Source organism: Salmo salar, unplaced genomic scaffold (genome assembly GCF_905237065.1).
Source record: "Salmo salar unplaced genomic scaffold, Ssal_v3.1, whole genome shotgun sequence".
In the NCBI taxonomy this organism is placed as follows: domain Eukaryota; kingdom Metazoa; phylum Chordata; class Actinopteri; order Salmoniformes; family Salmonidae; genus Salmo; species Salmo salar.
Genome location: NW_025548177.1, coordinates 78835 through 101317, shown reverse-complemented (window position 1 = coordinate 101317; position 22483 = coordinate 78835). Strand labels below are relative to the sequence as shown.

Below are 22483 nucleotides of genomic sequence, written 5' to 3'. Positions count from 1 at the left end.
GGAACGGAGGAGAGAAGAAGAAGCGAGTTCACACTACTCGGACTGATCAGTTTACCTTGAATGCTCTAACTGGTACCTAAATGTCACAGTGCCTGTTCATGTAAACCTTGTGCGTTGCGGCGGTATTGCTTGAAGTGCATAACATTGAACGTGTGTAGGCTGAGAATGCAGTTGCTGTTTTTATACTAACATTTTTATATAGCCTAACTTTGAGATTAACCGTTTGATCATGCCTCCTAAAAAAAAGCAGCAGCCGCCGAAGAAGTAACTTCATCTTCTGACGTGCCCATAAATATGAAAAAGTGTCGGGAAAAGATAAATCAGGTTTGTAAAACCATGTGCGGTTTAAGCCAATTTGAGTAGCCTAATTTTATGGCTATTTGGTTAGATTACGGTTGATACATTTGTCAATTTCATTGTTAGAATCCAGCAAAGCACCTGCTGTGGCACGGAAACACCCTCTTCATCCACGTACGATGGTGATGGTTAATGAAGCGCTGAAGGATTTGGACTCTCGAAAGCGGGTCTAATCGCAGGCCATTCACGGCTACATAACAGAGAAATATCCATCTTTGGACCTGGTGAGATTAAGTATTCAATCAAGATGGCGTAGCAGTCGGACGTGTGTTTGTCTTTCCCATGTAAACAGTTGGTCTCATCGTTTTTTGAATATATTTTAATCTCACTTTCCACCCACGATCTAAATATACTTTCCTGCAACCCGCCCCACCCAATGTGGTACGGATCTGCTATTTCTATACGTTATAACTGGAACCTTCATCAGAAGCTAACCAGCTAACTAGCTAGTAGTCACTGTTAGCCACGGCTAACCGTCTTCACCTTTAGCTCGGTCACCAGCCAGTTATAGCTCGGTCAATACCTGCCAGTCTGCACAGCGCAATATCGGACTGCTTTTCTCCACCACATCACCGGATTCCTGCCGCAAGCTCTGGGCCATTACACCGGATCATCGCAGCTAGCTTGCTGCAATCGTGTGGCTACCGCTGGCTAATGCACCAGTTAGCCTTGAGCTAGCCTCGAGCCAGGCCCATCTCCCGGCTAGCCGAAGAGGTATACCCACTAATTCGTGGGCTACAATACCTCTTTTGCCAATTTGCCTGGACCCTTTATTGCCGACAGGGAGCCCCGCCGATCCATCACGACTGGTCTGCCGACGTAATTGTCCGATGTGGTTTCAACAGGCTTTCCGTTGCGTTGTCACCGAAGACCCATCTGCTATCCCCGGCCCGCTAGCTTTCTGAATGCCATGCCTCCCACTTGCCTAGCATAGTAGCGACTACCGAACGGCTCCCGGACTCACATATTGCTGATCATTGGATCCTATGATCACTTCGGCTACACATGCCTCTCTCTAATGTCAATATGGCTTGTTTTCTGCTGTTTCGGTTAGTTATTGTTTTATGTCACTGTAGAGCCCCTAGTCCAGCTCAACATGCCTTAGATAGCTCTTTTGTCACACACCCCACACATAGGGTGACCTCATCTGACTTAGCTGGTGTCTCCAGAGATGCAAGCTCTCCCATCGTTACACATTCCTAGGTTTACCCCCACTGTCCCCACATCCTACAATACCCTTGTCTGTACATTATGCCCTGAATCTATTCTGATGCCCGAGCCGTGTCTGAATCCTGGCTTAGGAAGGCCACCAAAAATTCTGAAATTTCCATCCCCAACTACAAGATTTTCCGTCGAGATAGAACTGCCAAAGGGGGCGGAGTTGCAATCTACTGCAGAGATCTGTCATACTATCCAGGTCTGCGCCCAAACAGTTCGAGCTTCTTCTTTTAAAAATCCACCTTTCCAAAAATAAGTATCTCACTGTTGCCTAACTATTGATCCTCAGTGGCTAAATATGTTCTCTGGTGTATTTTGAACATTGACAACAGGCTCCCTTGGTTGGATATAAAAAAAGTTATTTGTTTTTTGCCTCTTGGGCCCAGCCCCTGACTCACATAATTGACCAGTCACATTTAGTTATTATGCAGTTTATTATGCAGTTACCCAATCAAGGCAGGGCCCCCCATTTACCCACATGGGGACCATACCTCTCCTCCTTCTATCTGGTGATTAGCATAGTGGCAGCAGGAAGCTGTCTACACTCATTGATAGCGGGCTCCAGAATCCTCCTGTGGTTTGCGGTTGCAGTAAAAATATATACTACATATCTAATATGTACTGTTTAATGTATGTATATATTTGTGACTTTTTTCAGCCTTCTGGGCCCAGGGGCTTCAGCCCCGGGAAGCCCCTTTGTTAAGCCGGCCCTGGACGTACCCCAACAACAGAATGGTGTGGGCATATACCTGTTATAAAAATATTAAATCAAGTATACTGCTGATTGGCCACCTCAGCCAATGACCCAACATGATATAATGTTTAATGAGGAAATGGCAAGCATTATCGAAACTGTCTGTTTTTGTTACAAGTTCAGATGTTTTTTTTGTGTTGTTTTATTTCAAATTATGCTTTGACTACAAATACTAGTATAGGATTAGTGATGGGGAAACAAAGCTTCCTTGAGCGTTGAGATTTTCCAGCTAATTGTCTGAATTAGGTCAAATTCTCAAGGCTTTGATCAAGTGCACACTAGTGGCACCTGCTGGTCTAAAGAATATAGAGCAGCCAAATTATTATAGATTATGTCCCAAACCCCATAGTGTGTGCAGTGTAGCCTTTTTGTCTTCTACCAATCAGGTGGTTGTTCGACGAAACGAAGCTTTGGACGTCAATGATCATGTGCTTCTGATAAAGTGATACGAGCATCAGCACACTGCGATTTCAACGCATGCCTCAGAGCTCAGGCATCAAACGTAACATCACTATACAGGATGAATCCACAACATTATTTGGGTACGAATTAACACAATATAAACTTTTTTTTTAAGTGAGATCTCCACTGGATAGTTACTTCAATAGGCTACTTGTGGCAACTAGGCTTTGTTAACCCAAGTAATTAAATCATAAGGTGTGTTTTAGCCAAACTTTTCCTTTTTATTAATCTGTTCTGTTTTTTGCTTGCAGTCAGTAAGGAGCCAACATGGCTCCTATCATGAGCTACTCCCATTGCAATGGAGGACATTTAACATTGCTCATTCAATGACCTGTATGGGTATCTCACTTCTCCTCATGGTGTCCATGATTGCATGCATACACACACATCACTAACTCTTGTCTCTAGAAGCTGTGAAGAAAAAGGCTACAGCCAAAAAGCAGAAGGAGAAACCTTCAGAGGCAAGTGTGGTTTCAGTAATGTTCTGACTATTGGCATTGTTCAAGTGGTTTTGGTGTATAGGGACTCTTTTTACACTTTTGTCATGGGTACTGTTCCCTATTTGGGCTTTATCATGGTAAAATTGAATCTCAAATTTTAAATGGGGGATTGCATTGCAAACCTGTCATTTTCATCTTTCAGGATGCAAAACTCAGGAAATCCGCAAAAGCATCTGCTTCCAAGGTGCCCCCTGCTAAGAAGCCCAAGTCGAACAGGACAATGGGGAAGAGGGGACAGCTGAGGATCAACCCAAAGCACAGAAGACTACCAAGGGTGAAGGGGCAGCCAAGAAGGGTGCAAAGGCCAAAGCTTTCCAGAAGCCTGCAGAGGGTGATGAAGGGGACACTGCTGCTCCTGAAGCTAAAAATCACAGTGAAACGAGGCAATGGGGGCAGCAGCAGAATGACTGCACTCCTTTTATCCACTTTATATGTTTTTAAATAAAGCTGTTTTTGTACTACTTGTTTGTGGCATTTAAGTGTAGACCTAACTGCTGTAAAATGTAATCTCCACTTTTCCTGTAGATGTAGATAAGTGTTGATGGTGGCTAGGGGTTTGTAAAGATGTTTAATGATTCACTGATGCAAGATATATATATATATATATAAATCTGTTAAGTTCTTATTTCTTGCACCTGCTTAATCAGTACCCTCTTCTGCCAGATTAATTACATCACCAGTACAGTGACTTCCCGGTTCCTGGAAAATGTTGATGGTTAAGTTGTTTTCTATACAGTCAGGACTTTGTTGTTCATCCACCATAGGTTGATGACCATGGCACGATTCATTGGGATAATCTGGTACAGTGAGTGTGCAGATGGTTGAGATCCATCTGAGCTTGGAACACACTGGACATGACATCTTGGTACCAGTCTCCTGAGGGACGGCCCTGATACTGGTTTTTCACTGTTCTCTCCACCATGGAATTTTTGATGCTGCTGGTTTGTGGTAGCATTCTTTCTTTGCAGTTATAACTAACCATCTCAAAACAAACATTTCCCATAACTATGAAGCTATGGGAAATTATTCAAAACTAGTCTGTTATGGGTCAGTGCCCACAATGGTGCAATGCAACATGTTGTACCACTTCAGTTTGTCCACATGGGGGTGCAATAACTAATTGGGTCTTCAGTTTGATATTCAAAGGTACCCAAACCAGAGCATTGCTGTCCGCTGGTGCGCCTGGTTCTTTATTCCCTGGAAGTTTAACCTCTCTAGGGTAGGGGGCAGTATTTGCACGGCTGGATAAAAAACGTACCTGATTTAATCTGGTTATTACTACTGCCCAGAAACTAGAATATGCATATAGTTATTGGCTTTGGATAGAAAACACCGTAAAGTTTCGAAAACTGTTTGAATGGTGTCTGTGAGTATAACAGAACTCATATGGCAGGCAAAAACCTGAGAAGATTCTGACCAGGAAGTGCCCTCTCTGACAAGATCTTGTTCTTCTTGTCTCTGTTTATTGAAGACTGAGGATCTTTGCTGTAACGTGACACTTCCTACGGCTCTCAGAAGGTGGCAAAACGCTGAATGATGTCTTTGCAGGCCCTGGTTGAAAAACAGTAGCGCATTTGGATAATGGTCGATCAGAGAACAATGAGACTGAGGCGCGTGCACGAGGCGACACCATGTTTTTATTTTTTCGTCTTTGAACGGTAAACAGGGTTTCCCGGTCGGAATATTATCGTTTTTTTACAGAAAAATCGCATAACAATGGATTTTAAACAGTGGTTGACATGCTTCGAAGTACGGTAATGGAATATTTAGAATTTTTTGTCACGAAACGGCCATTGGGCGCGTCACCCTTCTTTACCATTCGGATGGTGTCTTGAACGCACGCGAACAAAACAGAGGATATTTGAACATAACTATGGATTATTTTGGACCAAACCAACATTTGTTATTGAAGTAGAAGTCCTGGGAGTGCATTCTGACGAAGAACAGCAAAGGTAATCAAACTTTTCTAATAGTAAATCGGAGTTTGGTGAGGGCCAAACTTGGTGGGTGTCAAATCTAGCCCTGTGATGCCGGGTCTATCTACTCAGAATATTGCAAAACGTGCTTTTGCCGAAAAGCTATTTTAAAATCGAACATAGCGATTGCATAAAGGAGTTTTGTATCTATAATTCTTAAAATAATTGTTTTGTTTTTTGTGAACGTTTATTGTGAGTAATTTAGTAAATTCACCGGAAGTTTGCGGTGGGTATGCTAGTTCTGAACGTCACATGCTAATGTAAAAAGCTGATTTTTGATATAAATATGAACTTGATTGAACAAAACATGCCTGTATTGTATAACATAATGTCCTAGGATTGTCATCTGATGAAGATCAAAGGTTAGTGCTGCATTTAGCTGTGGTTTGGGTTTATGTGACATTATATGCTAGCTTGAAAAATGGGTGTCTGATTATTTCTGGCTAGGTACTCTGCTGACATAATCTAATGTTTTGCTTTCGTTGTAAAGCCTTTTTGAAATCGGACAGTGTGGTTAGATAAACGAGAGTCTTGTCTTTAAAATGGTGTAAAATAGTCATATGTTGGTATGAGGACCCATACCAACATCTTTTCAGTCTCCTGAGGGAGAATATGCTTTGTTGTGCTCTCTTCACGACTGTCTTGGTGTGTTTGGACGATGATAGTTTGTCAGTGATGTGGACACCAAGGAAGTTGAAGCTCTCGAACCCGCTCCACTACAGCCCCGTCGATGTGAATTGGGGCATGCTGAGGGAGCGCTTGTTGTCTTGGCATCACACTGCCAGGTCTCTGACCTCCTCCGTACAGGCTTTCTCATCATTGTCGGTGATCAGGTCCACCACCATAGTTTCGTCGGCAAAGTTAATGATGGTGTTAAAGACATGCATGACCACGCAGTCGTGGGTGAAGAGGGAGTACATGAGTTGACTCAACACGCACCTCTGACGGGCCCCTGTGTTGAGGATCAGCGAGACAGATGTGTTGTTGTCAGGAAGTCCAGGATCCAGTTGCAGAGGGAGGATTTTAGGCCCTGGGTACTTAGCTTAGTGATGAGCTTTAAGGGGAACTATGGTGTTGAACGCTGAGCTTTAGTCAACAAACAGCATTCTCACATAGGTGTTCCTTTTGTCCAGGTGGGAAAAGGCAGTGTGGAGACCAATAGCGATTGCGTCATTTGTGGATATGTTGGGGCGGTATGTGAGTTATATTGGGTTCTAGGGTTTCTGGGATGATGGTGTTGATGTGAGCCATGACCAACCTTTGAAAGCACTTCATGGCTACCAATGTGAGTGCTACGGGCCAGTAGTCATTTAGGCAGGTTACCTTGGTGTTCTTGGGCACAGGGACTATGGTGTCAGTTTGAAACATGTCGGTATTACAGACTCATTCAGGGAGAGATTGAAAATGTCAGTGAAGACACTTACCAGTTGGTCAGTGCATGCTCTCAGTATGTGTCCTGGTAATCATTCCGCAGCCCTTAAACCCTTGACTGTACAATTTATTTTGAGATGGTAATTTAGAGGCATTTATATTAGCATTTTATTAATGATCATCATGGTGTTGTTGGCCTTTTGAAATACCTTCATAACTTGTCTATTCAAAGTGGGCAAAGTAGGACTATGAAATCTACTACAGACAGATTGCTTCTAGCCCTGGTAGATTATATTTCTCCTAATTATAGAGATGATAAAACCAATTCATAAGGTGATAAAGTCTTTCAGGACAGATAAGGTGTTGATTGTTGTTTACAGCTTCCTAGAATAAAGTCACCATGTTATCTAACAGCAGAAGTATAACAGCGCATAGATATGATCTAAACACTGAACCAGTTCAACAAAGAAATTGTAATACTTGTGGTAGTGCTCCCAGGCGTTGGTGTTGAGACTGGTTTCATATCTATGAACAAAATTACATAAGGTTTCTAATGTAAAGTGTTCTAAACAACATCCTCCATCATCAACACAATGAATTACAGAGTAAGCCACTCCAACAGTTATACTAAAACCCTTTGTCTCCCTGCTGTAGAGGGTGTCTGTACTGTTGTTGGATCACTGATGTGAACTCCCACTAGATTTACAACCATTTAGGATTGGAATGTGGTCTTTAGTTTGTGGGTCAGAATGTTATTTGCTGGCAGTAGCTCCCTGCCTGCCCTCATCCTCAAGGAGCCATCCCCCAACAGGCCACGCCCAAGAGGAAGACAGAGAGCCAGGTGGTCCGACCAGTTGGGGGACGACCTACACAACCTGGGACTCAACACCAGATCAGCCTGGGACCTGGCCCAGAAGAACACAGTGTGGAAAACCATATGTGGAGATGCTATGCTCAAAAGGAGCGAGCGAGTGAGTGAGTGAGTGAGTGAGTGAGTGAGTGAGTGAGTGAGTGAGTGAGTGAGTGAGTGAGTGAGTGAGTGAGTGAGTGAGTGAGTGAGTGACTGAGTGTCAGAATGAATATAGTCATACTAAATCTTTTTAAGGGAAGTCAGATCATGAAGACCTGCAGCCCTGATAGATTTGTTTAGATAATGACTCACCTGTAAAGCTGTACCCATCACTGCGTGGAGAGAGAGAGTTATCTGAATAATCAGAATAATTTATTGGTCATACACTCTCCTCCATAAGCATTTGGACAGTGAAGCCCAAAAAATATATTTGGCTGCATAATCCAGTATTTTAGATTTAATTCAGCCTGAATTCAAAATCTATTAAATAAATAAACAATCTCACCAATCTGCACACAATACGCCATTATGACAAAGTGAAAACATGTTTTTTGTAATTTTTGTTAATTTATAAAAATGAAATACAGAAATATTTCATGTAGATAAGTATTTACACCACTGAGTCAATACTTTGTAGAAGGACCTTTGGCAGCGATTACAGCTGTGAGTCTTTCTGCGTCTCTAAGTCTCTAAGAGCTTTCCACACCTGGATTGTGCAACATTTGCCAATCATTCTTTTCAAATTTCTTCAAGCTCTGTCCAATTGGTTGTTGGTCATTGCTAGACAACCATTTTCAGGTCTTGCCATAGATTTTCAAGTAGATTCAAGTTAAAACTGTAACTCTGCCACTCAGGAACATTCACTGTCTTCTTGGTAAGCAACTCCAGTGTAGATTTAGCCTTGTGTTTTAGGTTATTATCCTGCTGAAAGGTGAATTCATTTCCCAGTGTCTGGTGGAAAGCAGACTCGACCAGGTTTTCCTCTAGGACTTTGCCTGTGTTTAGCTCTGTTAAATTTCTTATCTATCCTGAAAAACTCCCCAGTCCCTTAATGATTTGGCCTCATGGTGAAATCTCTGAGTGGGTTTTTTTTCCTCTCCGGCAACTAAGTTAGGGATGATGCCAGTATCTTTGTTGTGACTGGGTATATTGATACACCATCCAATGTGTAATTAATAACTTTACCTTGCTCAAAGGGATATTCAATGTCTGCTTTCTTTTTACCAATAAGTTTCCTTCTTTGTGAGGCATTAGACAACCTCCCTGTTTTTTTGTTGTTGAATCTGTGTTTAAAATTCACTTCACGACTGACCGACTTTACAGATAATTGTATGTGTGGGGTACAGAGATGAGGTAGTCATTAAAAATCATGTTAAACACTATTATTGCACACAGAGTGAGTCCATGCAACGTATTATTCGACTTATTTTGGATTTGCATAAAGGAATTGAATACTTATTGACACTTAAAAAAATATATTGTTTTACATAATTCCACTTTGACGTTATGCGGTATTGTGTGGAGGCTAGTGACAACATTTTTAATCTAAATTTCATATATTTTAAATTCAGGCTGTAACATAAAAATTGGAAAAGGTCAAGGGGTGGGAATACTTTCTGAAGGTATTGTATGTTTTACAATTTAGATATAAAAGCACTTTATGTATATAGTCCCCCAATTCAAGAAGTTATTTGGACAAATTCATTTATATTGTATTACATAGTCAAACATTATGTATTTTGGTCCTATATTCTTTGCACCCAATAAATGCATCAAGTTTGTGACTTAACAAAGTTGAGTTTGTATGCATTTGCAGTTTGTTTTGGTTGTGTTTTGGATTATGTTTTGCCCAATAGGAAATTAATTGTATCCAACAATTAATTTCAATATGGAAGGAGGTATCAAACAGTCAACATAATAGACATACATACAGTAGATTCAGCATTTACTAGGGAAAAGAAATAAGAAAATGCTCAAAGGAGAGTATGCCCCGGACCCCTCCAAAAAACCCCAAATAAAAATATTAACACAGTAACAGATATTATGGATAGATATGTAACAGAAACCAGTGGTCCATGTGTAATACAGTAGATATATTACCTGTTAAGCAACTTATTTACAGTAACTGGATGTGTGATAAACAAAGGATATCATATGATAAAAAAATGTATTTGTGTGAGATGTGAGAGACGTATCTACAGAAAGCCAGAGGTGTAGTTTCAGTGTCCCTGCAGAAGACTGTACAACCCATCCTGCTGGGCTGAGGTTGCTGGTCTGTCGGGGATTGAGCTGTATACGTGGTACGTATCAGACTAGAGAAAATACAAATATTTACTTTAGGGCTTCGAATCTACAATACTGTAAATGTAATTCATAAGGGGTATTTTATGAGGATGTAACACCAATCTTAAACTGAAAGTCATGAAACACAGTGAGAGAAAGAGAGATACTTTTATCCTCTAGTCAGTCTGTCTGTGAAAACAATGCTATGTATAATAATAATATAACAATATAATATAATACAATGAATAGGACATTTGTGCAGTACATACATGTTCATTTGCAAATGTCTGTGTATCCACATCAACAGGACCTGCACATCACAGAGAGAGACAATTCCATGAGTAAGAGGTTGTGTATGTATGTATGAGTGTGTGTTTGAGGGGGGATCATGTGTATATTACATGTGTACATTGCATGTGTGTTACTTTGTCGAGTTTGCCCTATTGCGTTACTAACAGCCAAACAGAAGAAGTGCAAGTAACAGGGCTTGATGTCATTTCACACTTCTCCTCATGACTCAAACCACCCTGCAGATCTACAGCTCTATTCTCACGCACCACAGATGCTCTGACACATTCATTTCTGTTTTAAATGTCATATATGCATTTTGATATGGTTGATAAGGTAAGGCCCAAAGTTTAAGCATGTACAGTAGCTGTGCACTTGCAGATGATCCCAAGATCTGAGGGACAAACCTGAGGGCGTGAACGTGAACAATACAGAAGTGATCTGAGAATCGATTCTAGCATCTCCTGAATCCACCTGTAGTAGAGAGTGAGGGAGAAGAAGAGAGAGAAGAGAGACTTTTTGTCCTCCAGTCTATCAAACTGTCTGTCTATTCTAATCTCTAACTTGTGACATGAACTGCACCCTCCTTTCTATCACAGGAAGTGTTTGTGGGTTTTGTGTCATTCTGAGGTCTACACATGTCCAATGCAAGATGTAGGTTATTTGATCAAAAATAGTCATACGACTAAACTCTGTACCTACTTAGGAACACATTTACAAGGTTAAACATGAATTAATGTATTAAGAAATCATTTATTATTTGGTAATAAATATAAATGACCATATAAATCTGTAAATAAATATAGCTGTTGGTTTGAAACTTTGAACATTCATATGTTGAAGCACTACTAATGAAACATTAAGGTCTTGATCCTCAGATCAGACAGTCAGAGGGCAGAGGATGCTGGTGAGAGGAGTTATAGGAGGACAGGCTCATTGTAATCGTTGAAATGAATGAATGGAATGGAGTCAAACAGTTTTAATGTGTTTGATTTGTTTGCCTCCGTCCTATTAATTCCATTCCAATCATTACACTGAGCCCATCCTCCTATGACTCATCCCACCAGCCTCCTCTGTCAGAGGGGTATATGTGTACAGATACCACTGTAATGTAGAATACTCACCATGACTTCGCTGCTCACCGCTCCCATAGACACCAAATCATCTACAACAGAAACACTATGAAAATGGAATTACAGTGTTTGTAAATGCGTGTATATAGTTCTGTAAGTCGTATCTGTGTGTATGTTTTATGTATTTAGTTTTGGAACATACATTGGCTGTGATCATCCTGTCTGGTTGTAGGTCTGTACAACATAAAAGTATGAGAAGGTTGTGGTAAGAACATCTCATCATGGACAAAACAGAACTAAAGGTTGATACAATCTGCATCATATTCACAAGGGAATTCTTACCTCTGAGAATTGGTTTTCTCTGAAAAACAAATGAGGCTAAATTAATTATATTGAATATAGTCTAATCTATACAATATGATCAAAATGAATTGATAAATTAACCCATGCCAAAGGAACTTACATTATTGTCAGCACGGTAAATTTGCAAATGATTTGTTAGGCAGAATCAAATGTACTCACTGGTCCTCCTGCAGAGACAGACAGCTGTCAATCCTACCAGGAACACGCCCACTCCAGAAGCCACTGCTGCCTGCCATAATTGCCCCACTATTTGGTGACATGATGACAACGGGAGAGGTCATTAGCTCTTGGACCACATTATTGTTCTTCTAAGAAAAGGTGCACAGCTCTGTTTTCATATGTGTGATAAAAGACAGCTAGAAAAGGATACTTACACAGAATGCTTTCTTTACTGTTTGATTCCACATCACTTTCTGTGGAGCTTTGACCCCCTGGGCACATGCAAGAGAGAAGGACAGTTTAATTACAGAGTTAAGTAAATATTTCTAAGAAGAGACAAATTGTTTGATTAATCCTAAAGCCCTGACTGAATTTACATTTGGCTATATTTGCAAAACTGGTTTATGCTTTAGTAGACACAAACATTAAGCAAACTAAATTAAATCTATTGGCTATACTTACTTTCAGTTGGACTCGCTGGGGTGTCAGTGGTCAAAGTACAGCAAACAGTCGACCCTGATGCAAAGCAAATCATTGGATCTGATTATACAAAAATACATCTAAATGGGTTGATTTTAATCAATCAAATATCAACCTCTTTTTGTAATGAGGCAAATTTGTGATGGGAAAAAACTCAACATGGAGAAGATAAAGCTACTCTATTTGTTTTATTCTATATGCTAACTAGATAAGGATGACTAAGAGACCTGATGAAGGATTCACTGCCGTGCTAGGGGTCAAAGGGGAGGTCAAACCTGGTGAGAAGAGATTACTCATATTACACAAGAACAAATGTAAATTAATGTAATATCTAAGGTCTTTCAATAAGCAGAAAGAGAGAAGTACTCTACAGATTACCTACAAATCAGATGGATTAAAAGTGGTTAAAAATCTGGACTGAAATTACAAGCAGCTATGAATACATCTATTTGTTAACCGATCAGAGCTTTAGTGAAAATGTGAACAAAGATATTGTATTTGCAAAAAAGTTAAAATTGGTGGATCTACTTACTGGTAGTTTGTGTCACTGTGGTGTCTGGGGTAAAGGTAGTAGTAACAGTTGAAACAAGTGGGAAGCAATATGACTACACAAGAATAAGGTTTTACATTCACATTTGGGACACTTAATTTTACAGCCCCGTAATCTAAACTCTTGACTGTATAATTACTATTTGCAGAGATGGTCATTTAGAGGCCCAACACACCTTCTGTAGGACTCACTGTCTTGCTGGGAGGCAAAGTAGATCTAGGACCTGGAGTCAAACCCACTGAGAAAACACATATTAATGAAATTAGCATTTTATTCATGATCGTATTAATGATCATCATGGTGTTGTTGGCCTTTTGAAATACCTTCATAACTTGTCTATTCAAAGTGGGCAAAGTAGGACTATAAAAATCACTACGGACAGATTGCTTCTAGCCCTGGTAGATTATATTTCTCCTCATTATAGAGATGATAAGACCAATTCATAAGGTGATAAAGTCTTTCAGGACAGATAAGGTGTTGATTGTTGTTGACAGCTTCCTAGAATGAAGTCACCATGTTATCTAACAGCAGGAGTATAACAGCGCATAGATACGATCTAAACACTCCACTAGATGAACACAAACATTCTATTACTTGTGCTGATGATCCCAGACATTGGTGTTGAGGCTGGTGTCATATCGACAGAACAGCTTAATTATCTAATAGAACAGCTTTTGTGGTTTGTGCCCATAGGCAACATTTTTGCCAGTGATGTCTGGTGAGGTCCTGCCTTACAACAGGCCTACAAGCCCTCAGTCCAGCCTCTCTCAGCCTATTACAGACAGTCTGAGCACTGATGGAGGGATTGTGCACTGATAGAGGGATTGTGCATTCCTGGTGTAACCCTGGCAGTTGTTGTTGCCATCCTGTACCTGTCCCGCAGGTGTGATGTTTGGATGTACCAATCCCGGATCAGCTGTCCGTCCTGTCTCCCTGTAGCGCTGTCTTAGGCGTCTCACAGTACGGACATTGCAATTTATTGCCCTGGCCACATCTGCAGTCCTCATGCCTCCTTGCTGCATGCCTAAGGGACGTTCACAAAGATGAGCAGGGACCCTGGGCATGTTTCTTTTGCTGTTTTTCAGAGTGAGTAGAAAGGCCTCTTTAGTGTCCTACGTTTTCATAACTGTGACCTTAATTGCCTAACTTGTGCCGGACAGGCGGGCAACTCTGGCTGCCCCGGACAGGCGGGCGGCTCTGACTGCGCCGGACAGGCGGACGGCTCTGGCTGCGCCGGACAGGCGGGCGGCTCTGGCTGCGCCGGACAGGCAGATGTCTCTGGCAGCTCTGGACAGGCGGACGGCTCTGGCAGCTCTGGACAGGCAGACGGCTCTGGCGCAGGATGCACCAGGCTGGGGAGACATGCAGGAGGCCTGGCTCTGGGAGCAGGCACAGGACTCACCAGGCTGGAGAGACATGCAGGAGGCCTGGCTCTGGGAGCAGGCACAGGACACACCCGGCTGGAGAGACATGCAGGAGGCCTGGCTCTGGGAGCCTCCACGGCACCGGATACACTGGGCCGTGGAGGCACACTTGCGGTCACGAGCGCAGGACTGGCACCACCCCTACTGGCTGGGTGCCCGCTTCCCCCCGGCAAATGCAGGACGCTGGCACCGAGCACACTGGCCTGTGGATGCTCGGCCTTGACACCGTGCGCATCACCCCATAGCACGGGGCCTGACCAGTCAAATGCTCGCCACGGTAAACACGGGGAGTTGGCTCAAGCCGCACTGGGTTCTCCAGGCGAACTGGGGAAACTGTGCGTGGAGCGGGCACAGGACTCACCGGGCTGTGGAGGTGCACTGGAGGTCTGGAGCGCAAAGCTAGCACAAGACGTGCAGGGCTGGGGAGGCGCACAGGAGGCCTGGTGCGTGGGGTTGGCACAGTCTTCACCAGACGGCTAGCACGCACCTCAGGATGAGTATGGAGAGCTGACTCAGGTGACATCAATTCAAGGACACGCTCCGTAGGTCAAATGTTGTGCCTCATGCACCAACACAGCAGCTGTCTCATAGCTCTCTCCTCAAATCTCCCCATCAACTCCTTCACTGTCTCTGCTTCGCTCCCTTCGCTCACCTCCAACTTCACCCCGACTGGCTCTGGTTCCATCCTCGGCTCCGCCGACCGTCCCGTGTGCCTCCCCCCAAAAAAAATCTTGGGGCTGCCTTTCCTCCTCTTGCCGTGCCAGCCGATCCTCCCAGAAACGGCGTTTTGCATTCGCTGCCTCTATCTCCTCTGGCGGGCGGCGGTATTCTCCAGCCTGTCTCCAGGATCCCTTTCCGTCCAGTATCTCTTCCCAAGTCCAGGAGTCCTGAACCCTCTGCTCCTCCTTACCACGCTGCTTGGTCCGTTGAAGGTGGGTAGTTCTGTCACGACCATCGGATGAAGTAGACCAAGGTGCAGTGTGGTGAGCCTACATTTTCCTCTTTATTGAAATATCGCCAGCAAAACCAATAAACATTACAAAACGACTGTGAAGCTTAGAGAGCAAAGTGCCACAAACAAAGTTACCCACAAGGAAAGGTGGGAAAAAGGGCTACCTTAGTATGGCTCCCAATCAGCGACAACGATGTACAGCTGTCCCTGATTGACAGCCATACCAGGCCAAAACAAAGAAATACAAAAACATTGAAAAAAGGACATAGAATGCCCACCCTAGTCACACCCTGGCCTAACCAAAATAGAGAATAAAAACCCTCTCTATGGCCAGGGCATGACACATAGTCAGTAGAAAGGTCTCTTTAGTGTCCTAACTGTGACCTTAATTGCTTCACTTGTGACATATAAACTCAGCAAAATATTTTTTTGCCCTTTTTCAGGACCCTCTCTTTCAAAGATAATACGTAAAAATCCAAATAACTTGCAGATCTTCATTGTAAAGGGTTTAACCACTGTTTCCCATGCTTGTTCAATGAACGAGCATTGTTCAATGAACCATAAACTGTTAGTGTCTTAACGACCGTTTCACAGGTGCATGTTCATTAATTGTTTATGGTTCATTGAACAAGCATGGGAAACAGTGTTTAAACCCTTTAAAATGAAGATCTGCAAGTTATTTGGATTTTTACGTATTATCTTTGAAAGACAGGGTGCTGAAAAAGGGACATTTCTTTTTTTGATGAGTTTATATGTCACAAGTGACACTGACTTACTAAACTAGAGCCTGCCATTCTCTTTATATTACATATCAGCATGTCTTATTTGATATCATTTATATTTATGAGTGCCATTTAATCATGTGTGCTGTGTGTCTACAATTATTTCCTTTCACTTAATTCCTTACATTCTCACGTGTGAAATCAAATTGAATCGCATGGACTATTTTGCTTGCTTGTATGATGTGCTGTGATTCAACAGATTAGCATGGACTAAAGTGACATTGAGACAGTTGTTGCCAATATTCTATCACCTCCTCCCTCCTCAAACTAATTGCTAAACACGCCCCAGAACTAGAGTTAAAAGGAGCTGAACCAGGGACCTTTCGACCCCTGGTCCCCTGCTGTAGGAAAGACACAAATCACAAAGCACTACTAGGAAAGTGCTTGTTTCAAACGTGTGAGTGTGACAGTCAGTCCCCAATTGTTGGCCAGTACATCCTCTAATTGTATGTTTTCTGTCCCCCACGACTACAGACACGGGGACACGCCTGACGCAGCTGAGAGGCTACACCCAACTTTACCACACAGCCAGGCCGGTGAGGAGCGAGGGACAGAAGGTGACCTGCCGTTGAACACCAAACCAGCAATCGACTACCAGACCAGCCATCGACTAACAATCCCTGCTCGGGACGAAGAGCTGATCCCTGCTCGGGTTGAGCCAATCTAATCCTGCTCGGGTAGAACCGAACGAACAAACCCTGCTCGGAAGGACTCAAATGAACATTGGCCACCGATCGCGAATCAACTTCTATGTTAGTTTGGCCCATTGCTTCTAGTTAGTCTACAGCCCTAAATCCCGGCCTATTTATACGTTTCTAATAGGGCCGTAGTGATACTGTGTATTACTGTGTAAAGATGAGTTTATAAAGAACCTTTGATTGTACTTTGGCCTGTCTCTGTGGTTGTTTCCTGAGGGATCTTAGAACTCTACTTTTGACATATACATTTCAAATATTATATGGTTATTGTCTTCACAACAACTATTTTGAAATGACATTGGGTGAAATTGTGATTTTAACAGAATCATTCAAGACAATCTGAATATTAATTTCTTACCAAGAATAGATAGAGAGACAGAACCACTGTGCATCGATGGAAAGTGAGTTTCTACTGTGTAAAAACATCTCAGTTTGATCTCAGCAGATGAACTTTGACCTGCCGACGAGAGCAGCTCAGTCCCCGTGAGTGACTTCGTACAGGGTGAGGGTTTAGGATCTCTCCCCTCTGTGTAGAAGTAACACTGAGACACAGAGACAGATGGAGGAGAGTCACAGCTCAGCTGAACTGAGTCTCTCTCACTGATGACTGTAGAACTGACTGTCAGCCTGGGAGGAGGTGGGTCTGTGAGATCAGGAGAATAGTGTCTCTTTGAAAGTTGCATTTAAAAAACATTACAGGTAATCCATACATACTAACAGTATGGAAAATCCTTTAATCAAATGTTCAACTATGTCAGCATTTATGTTTGTACAAAGTACAGTAAATCCTATCATTATGTCAAATGAAGACGTTTAGGAAATACATCTCATTTTCTATTTTTTTTTCTTCTCATTTTCAGAACGAGCATAATTAATACAGTATAACAGTGAAGTGTATCATTGTTTAAACCACCTACTTACCCTGAACAGTGACTGAGACAGAGTTACTAAACGGAGATGTGTGAGACTTCCCTACAGCATAGTAACACTTCACTTTGACCACAACTGGAAATGTTTGATCTGCCCTCTTCAGCAGCTGAGTTCCTGTTATTGTCTGCGTACACAATGAGTCTGGAAGATTCTTCCTCCCCTCTATGTAGAAGTAACAGTGAGACACAGGGAGAGATGGAGGAGTCTCACAACTCAGCTGAACTGATTCTGTCTCTCTGATGACTGTCAGCTGAGGAAGGTCTGTGAGAATAGGGGAATTTAGCATTTAGCAGTTTTGAGAAATTTACTGATAGCCTAGTCCCTCCTTGTTATATCAGACTTAAGGATCTTGAGTCCATTACCTCATGCAGTGACAGTATGGGAAATTAAGGAGATATAATATATTGCTTGATTGTTTCATGTACTAGCGTATGACAACACACAGTATGATAACATATCACAAGAGGAACATGGTAATGATGGCACGACAGTACATTGTTTACAACCATTCAAATAGTCTTCTTACCCTGAATTGTGACTGTTGAAGGCTCACTGAACATGGATCTAAACTGTGAACCTGTAGCACTGTACTGACATTGTATTTTGACCTCAGCTGGTGAACTCTGACCTGTCCACCTCACCAGTAGTGTTCCTGTGAGTTCATGTTGACAGGGTGATGGTAGGGTGAATTCCACTTGCCCTTCCATTTTGAAGTAACACTCAGAGACAGATGGAGTCTGACAGTTCAGCTGAACTGAGTCTCTCTCTTTGATGACTGCAGGAATCACTGTCAGACTGGGCTGAGGAAGATCTGTGACAGAGGGATGATGGAGTGTATTTTTTAATTGAATTATAAATTCATTTTCAATGTTTAACTACTCATACAGATAATGTACCACTTAATATTATATGAGTTTGAAAGAGAAAACAATTAAGACACTGTTGTCTATTTAACAATAAACAATGAGAACCCGTGGCAGGAACAGCCCTTAGGAGGGAGTTATCACACAATAATCCTCGGCTTCGATGGGCATTTTGCTTTTGTAAAACGGTTGCCAACATTTAAACAAAAGATGAAGGACATGTCTTTCATTAAAGACGTATTATTGTTCTGAGTAAATGTGTTTTATTTTCATCCTTCCACCAGGACATATGCTCATTGTGGAACGTTGCTATATGGGCACAGCCAAACAACGGAAGTGATGGATTTTGTTCTGACCAGAACTGTCCCAGAGCGTGGGGAGGTGTGTCTGCGCTTGTACTGAAGCGGCAGGTGCGCAAGACCAAAAACTTTACTAGCATCATACATATCGGTGAATCGCTGTGACATATGAAATACAAGTGATAGTGTAATCAATCTGTAATAACTACGTAAAAAGGTAACGAACGTGTTAAATGATTGTGACGTGCAGTCATATCCAGGTCCTGATTGGTCAACAAGCTTATTTTACGCTTCAAATAGTGTTATTTGACACATCAAACAGTGTTATTTCTCGTGTATCTTTTTGAAATGCGAAGACCCAAATGGCATTCCATACATTCCAGTGCACGACACACTGACATCACGTACAGATGCGCGTGACTCTTGGCTGCAGTAAGAAAGCCACGCCATCTGCTCCCATTCAACATAGCCTACATTTACGTTTTTATTTCTTCTAAACAAAATAATTTTGGGGGGCTCTCCTACGCTAACAATGATGTTTTGATTCTTGCTTGAACAGCCACTAAGATTATATTTGGTTGTGATCTTTGGATGCAGCAAGTTGTTAGCTAGAATGCTAAACACTCACTGACATAGCCATAGGCTGTAGCAAATGATAGCCAAAGAGCCATTTTACTGGTTGAAGTTGAAGTTATTTTTAAGTATAATGCAGTTGATTTGCAATGATGACAAACATTATATTAAGCAGGACATTCATACGAGCCTTAAACTCCAATTATAATCCAAAAGTAGTGTGAAATGGACTCATATGCAACATGTAAATAGAGGCTTTTTTTGTGCTGTCACCACAGTGGATTGAGCAGTCAAATGGAATAGTGAATAGACTATTTTTTGTGTTTGTAAACGTTGCCGCACGAGGGCGATGCGTGCAACGTTTGCAAACACAAAAAATGGTCTATTCACTATTCCATTTGACTGCTCAGTCCACTATCTCATCAGCACAGCCAGGCAATTTATAAACCTGATCTCCACTGTAAAAAGCATTTAGATATTATATCGCATTTATTGTAGACTAGCATTTGGTTTTCAACAGCGGAGATTTGCATTAACCTTGCTGTCTGTCTCTGATATTTGCAACATTGTTTCAATATTGAAATTCGATCATCTCCTGCTGTCACATAGTAATGAACGAATGTGTCGGGATGAGACAGTCTGGCAGGTTTTCTAAGCCAGTCAAAATCATGAATCAGTATCATTTTTATGGATATATTCAAAGAAATGCCAATAGAAAAACACAAAATGCAGCTAGTTTACTGTCATTCCAGCTTCAGTTTAAAGTGATTATGTTAACTGTGTACTGTAGTTGGCTAGCTCCTCTGAATAGTGTCCTGGAGAGAGAGCACATTTTCTATGCCAGGCGAAATCTCGCATCGAGTCATTAGCTCATTGTTATGGATGTATCCCCCCAAAAAAATCTGTAGAAAACAGCTTAAACAAATGCAAATACAGCTTCTTTGCTGTTATTCTGGCTGCACTGTTTGACGTGACTGTGTTAGCCGAAGTTGCCTAGCTAGAAAGCAAGGGATAAGAACATTGACAGTCATCCTGGCAACGGAACATTTAGAATGATCCACCAGCTGGCTTGGGTACCAACCCTAGATTTGTGTCGGGACTACACGGAGTATACCAAACAGTCGGGGCATGGATTTTACAAAGTGTCGAAAGCATTCCATGGGGATGCTGACCAATGTTGACTCCGATGAATTCATCAAAATAACGTTTTTATTGAAAATATTTCAATCACTACTTGAATATTTTGGTAACCCGTTGTTTTGTCTGGTAGCCCAAAATGTTCCATAATGCAGCTTTAAATTCATAATAATGCTACTGACCTTTGGCTTTGAGGTACTGGAAGGTATCTAGACATAACAAAATGGGTCATTATCATGCTCTTTTAGCCATTATGAAAAATAAGAAAACATGAGATGGGAACACTTTACACAAGCTGGCGAAGCAGAATAGCCTGGAATGCATTCACAGCCATGTTATCAAGCAGTGGTCATTCTTATCTGAACAAAATGTACAATAATGACAGAGAAATATAAATTAATAGGATGATCAATGGAATAAGACACACTTATTATAACCATAACATGTTGAAATATTAAGAGTTTCTAAAGTAAAAGACTAAAAGAGGGGAAAGAAGAATGGAATATCCTGTAGCACAAACAGATGATGGAACTTGGAACGGAAAAATAACTCACCGAAAAGGAGGATGAGCAAAAACAGACGACCAGCCATATCAGGGATGAACAAGGTCATTATTTAGACAGCTACATACATACTGTTAGTCTGACTTCACAGAAGATGGTGGCTGTGACTGGGACAAAGAATAAATGTTTCAATAGAAAAGCAGATGTGGAGCTTGTTCACAGGAAAACCACATGTCTCATATGACAACTGTGGGCTAATGTCATGTTGCAGAGGACAAAGAGGCTGAACATTCAGAATCATTTATCGGTCATTATTTTTAAGTTCTCAAGCTATCTGTCTTTAACAGATGTTATTTTGTATCATTATTGCCGACAATTCGATTTTTAAAACCAAACTAACTTGTCTGTATGAGAAAAATATTTATCTTCTACTTTCATATTTAATTTATGTTTGGTGAGTCATGTTTAATAATATGCCAGAGCAGTGAAGCTAAACTGATAAACGCAGTAAAGGAAAGGATGGAAGGAAGGAAGGAACGGAGGAGAGAAGAAGAAGCGAGTTCACACTACTCGGACTGATCAGTTTACCTTGAATGCTCTAACTGGTACCTAAATGTCATGGTACCTAAATGTCAGTGCCTGTTCATGTAAACCTTGTGCGTTGCGGCGGTATTGCTTGAAGTGCATAACATTGAACGTGTGTAGGCTGAGAATGCAGTTGCTGTTTTTATACTAACATTTTTATATAGCCTAACTTTGAGATTAACCGTTTGATCATGCCTCCTAAAAAAAAAGCAGCAGCCGCCGAAGAAGTAACTTCATCTTCTGACGTGCCCATAAATATGAAAAAGTGTCGGGAAAAGATCAATCAGGTTTGTAGAACCATGTGCGGTTTAGGCCAATTTGAGTAGCCTAATTTTATGGCTATTTGGTTAGATTACGATTGATACATTTGTCAATTTCATTGTTAGAATCCAGCAAAGCACCTGCTGTGGCACGGAAACACCCTCTTCATCCACGTACGATGGTGATGGTTAATGAAGCGCTGAAGGATTTGGACTCTCGAAAGCGGGTCTAATCGCAGGCCATTCCAAGATGGCGTAGCAGTCGGACGTGTGTTTGTTTTATCCCATGTAAACAGTTGGTCTCATCGTTTTTTTGAATATATTTTAATCTCACTTTCCACCTACGATCTAAATATACTTTCCTGCAACCCGCCCCACCCAATGTGGTACGGATCTGCTATTTCTATACGTTATAACTGGAACCTTCATCAGAAGCTAACCAGCTAACTAGCTACTAGCTAGTAGTCACTGTTAGCCACGGCTAACCGTCTTCACCTTTAGCTCGGTCACCAGCCAGTTATAGCTCGGTCAATACCTGCCAGTCTGCACAGCGCAATATCGGACTGCTTTTCTCCACCACATCACCGGATTCCTGCCGCAAGCTCTGGGCCATTACACCGGATCATCGCAGCTAGCTTGCTGCAATCGTGTGGCTACCGCTGGCTAATGCACCAGTTAGCCTTGAGCTAGCCTCGAGCCAGGCCCATCTCCCGGCTAGCCGAAGAGGTATACCCACTAATTCGTGGGCTACAATACCTCTTTTGCCAATTTGCCTGGACCCTTTATTGCCGAC

General features: G+C 41.9%; 1 protein-coding gene across 2 annotated transcripts in view; it reads right to left on the bottom strand.

Moving 5' to 3' along the window:
* Positions 1–21699, bottom strand: part of LOC106565147 (uncharacterized) — a 63606-nt gene extending 41907 nt beyond the window's left edge. The window contains exons 1-17 of one of the 2 annotated variants that reach the window (XM_045711995.1): positions 20897–21699; positions 20525–20551; positions 17997–18281; positions 17462–17731; positions 16899–17183; positions 12860–12922; positions 12667–12690; positions 12362–12409; positions 12117–12170; positions 11870–11926; positions 11655–11741; positions 11475–11493; positions 11335–11366; positions 11184–11224; positions 10467–10533; positions 10041–10081; positions 9189–9800 (exon numbers count right to left, since the gene is read on the bottom strand). In XM_045711995.1, coding sequence (XP_045567951.1) covers positions 9708–9800; positions 10041–10081; positions 10467–10533; positions 11184–11224; positions 11335–11366; positions 11475–11493; positions 11655–11741; positions 11870–11926; positions 12117–12170; positions 12362–12409; positions 12667–12690; positions 12860–12922; positions 16899–17183; positions 17462–17731; positions 17997–18281; positions 20525–20551; positions 20897–20954 — 1551 coding nt within the window. In that variant the 5' untranslated portion in view covers positions 20955–21699 and the 3' untranslated portion in view covers positions 9189–9707. Of the gene's footprint in view, positions 1–9188; positions 9801–10040; positions 10082–10466; positions 10534–11183; positions 11225–11334; positions 11367–11474; positions 11494–11654; positions 11742–11869; positions 11927–12116; positions 12171–12361; positions 12410–12666; positions 12691–12859; positions 12923–16898; positions 17184–17461; positions 17732–17996; positions 18282–20524; positions 20552–20896 lie in introns of those variants that run through there. The other variant, XM_045711996.1, reaches the window with a different exon arrangement.
* Between the last annotated feature and the right edge of the window lie 784 nt (positions 21700–22483).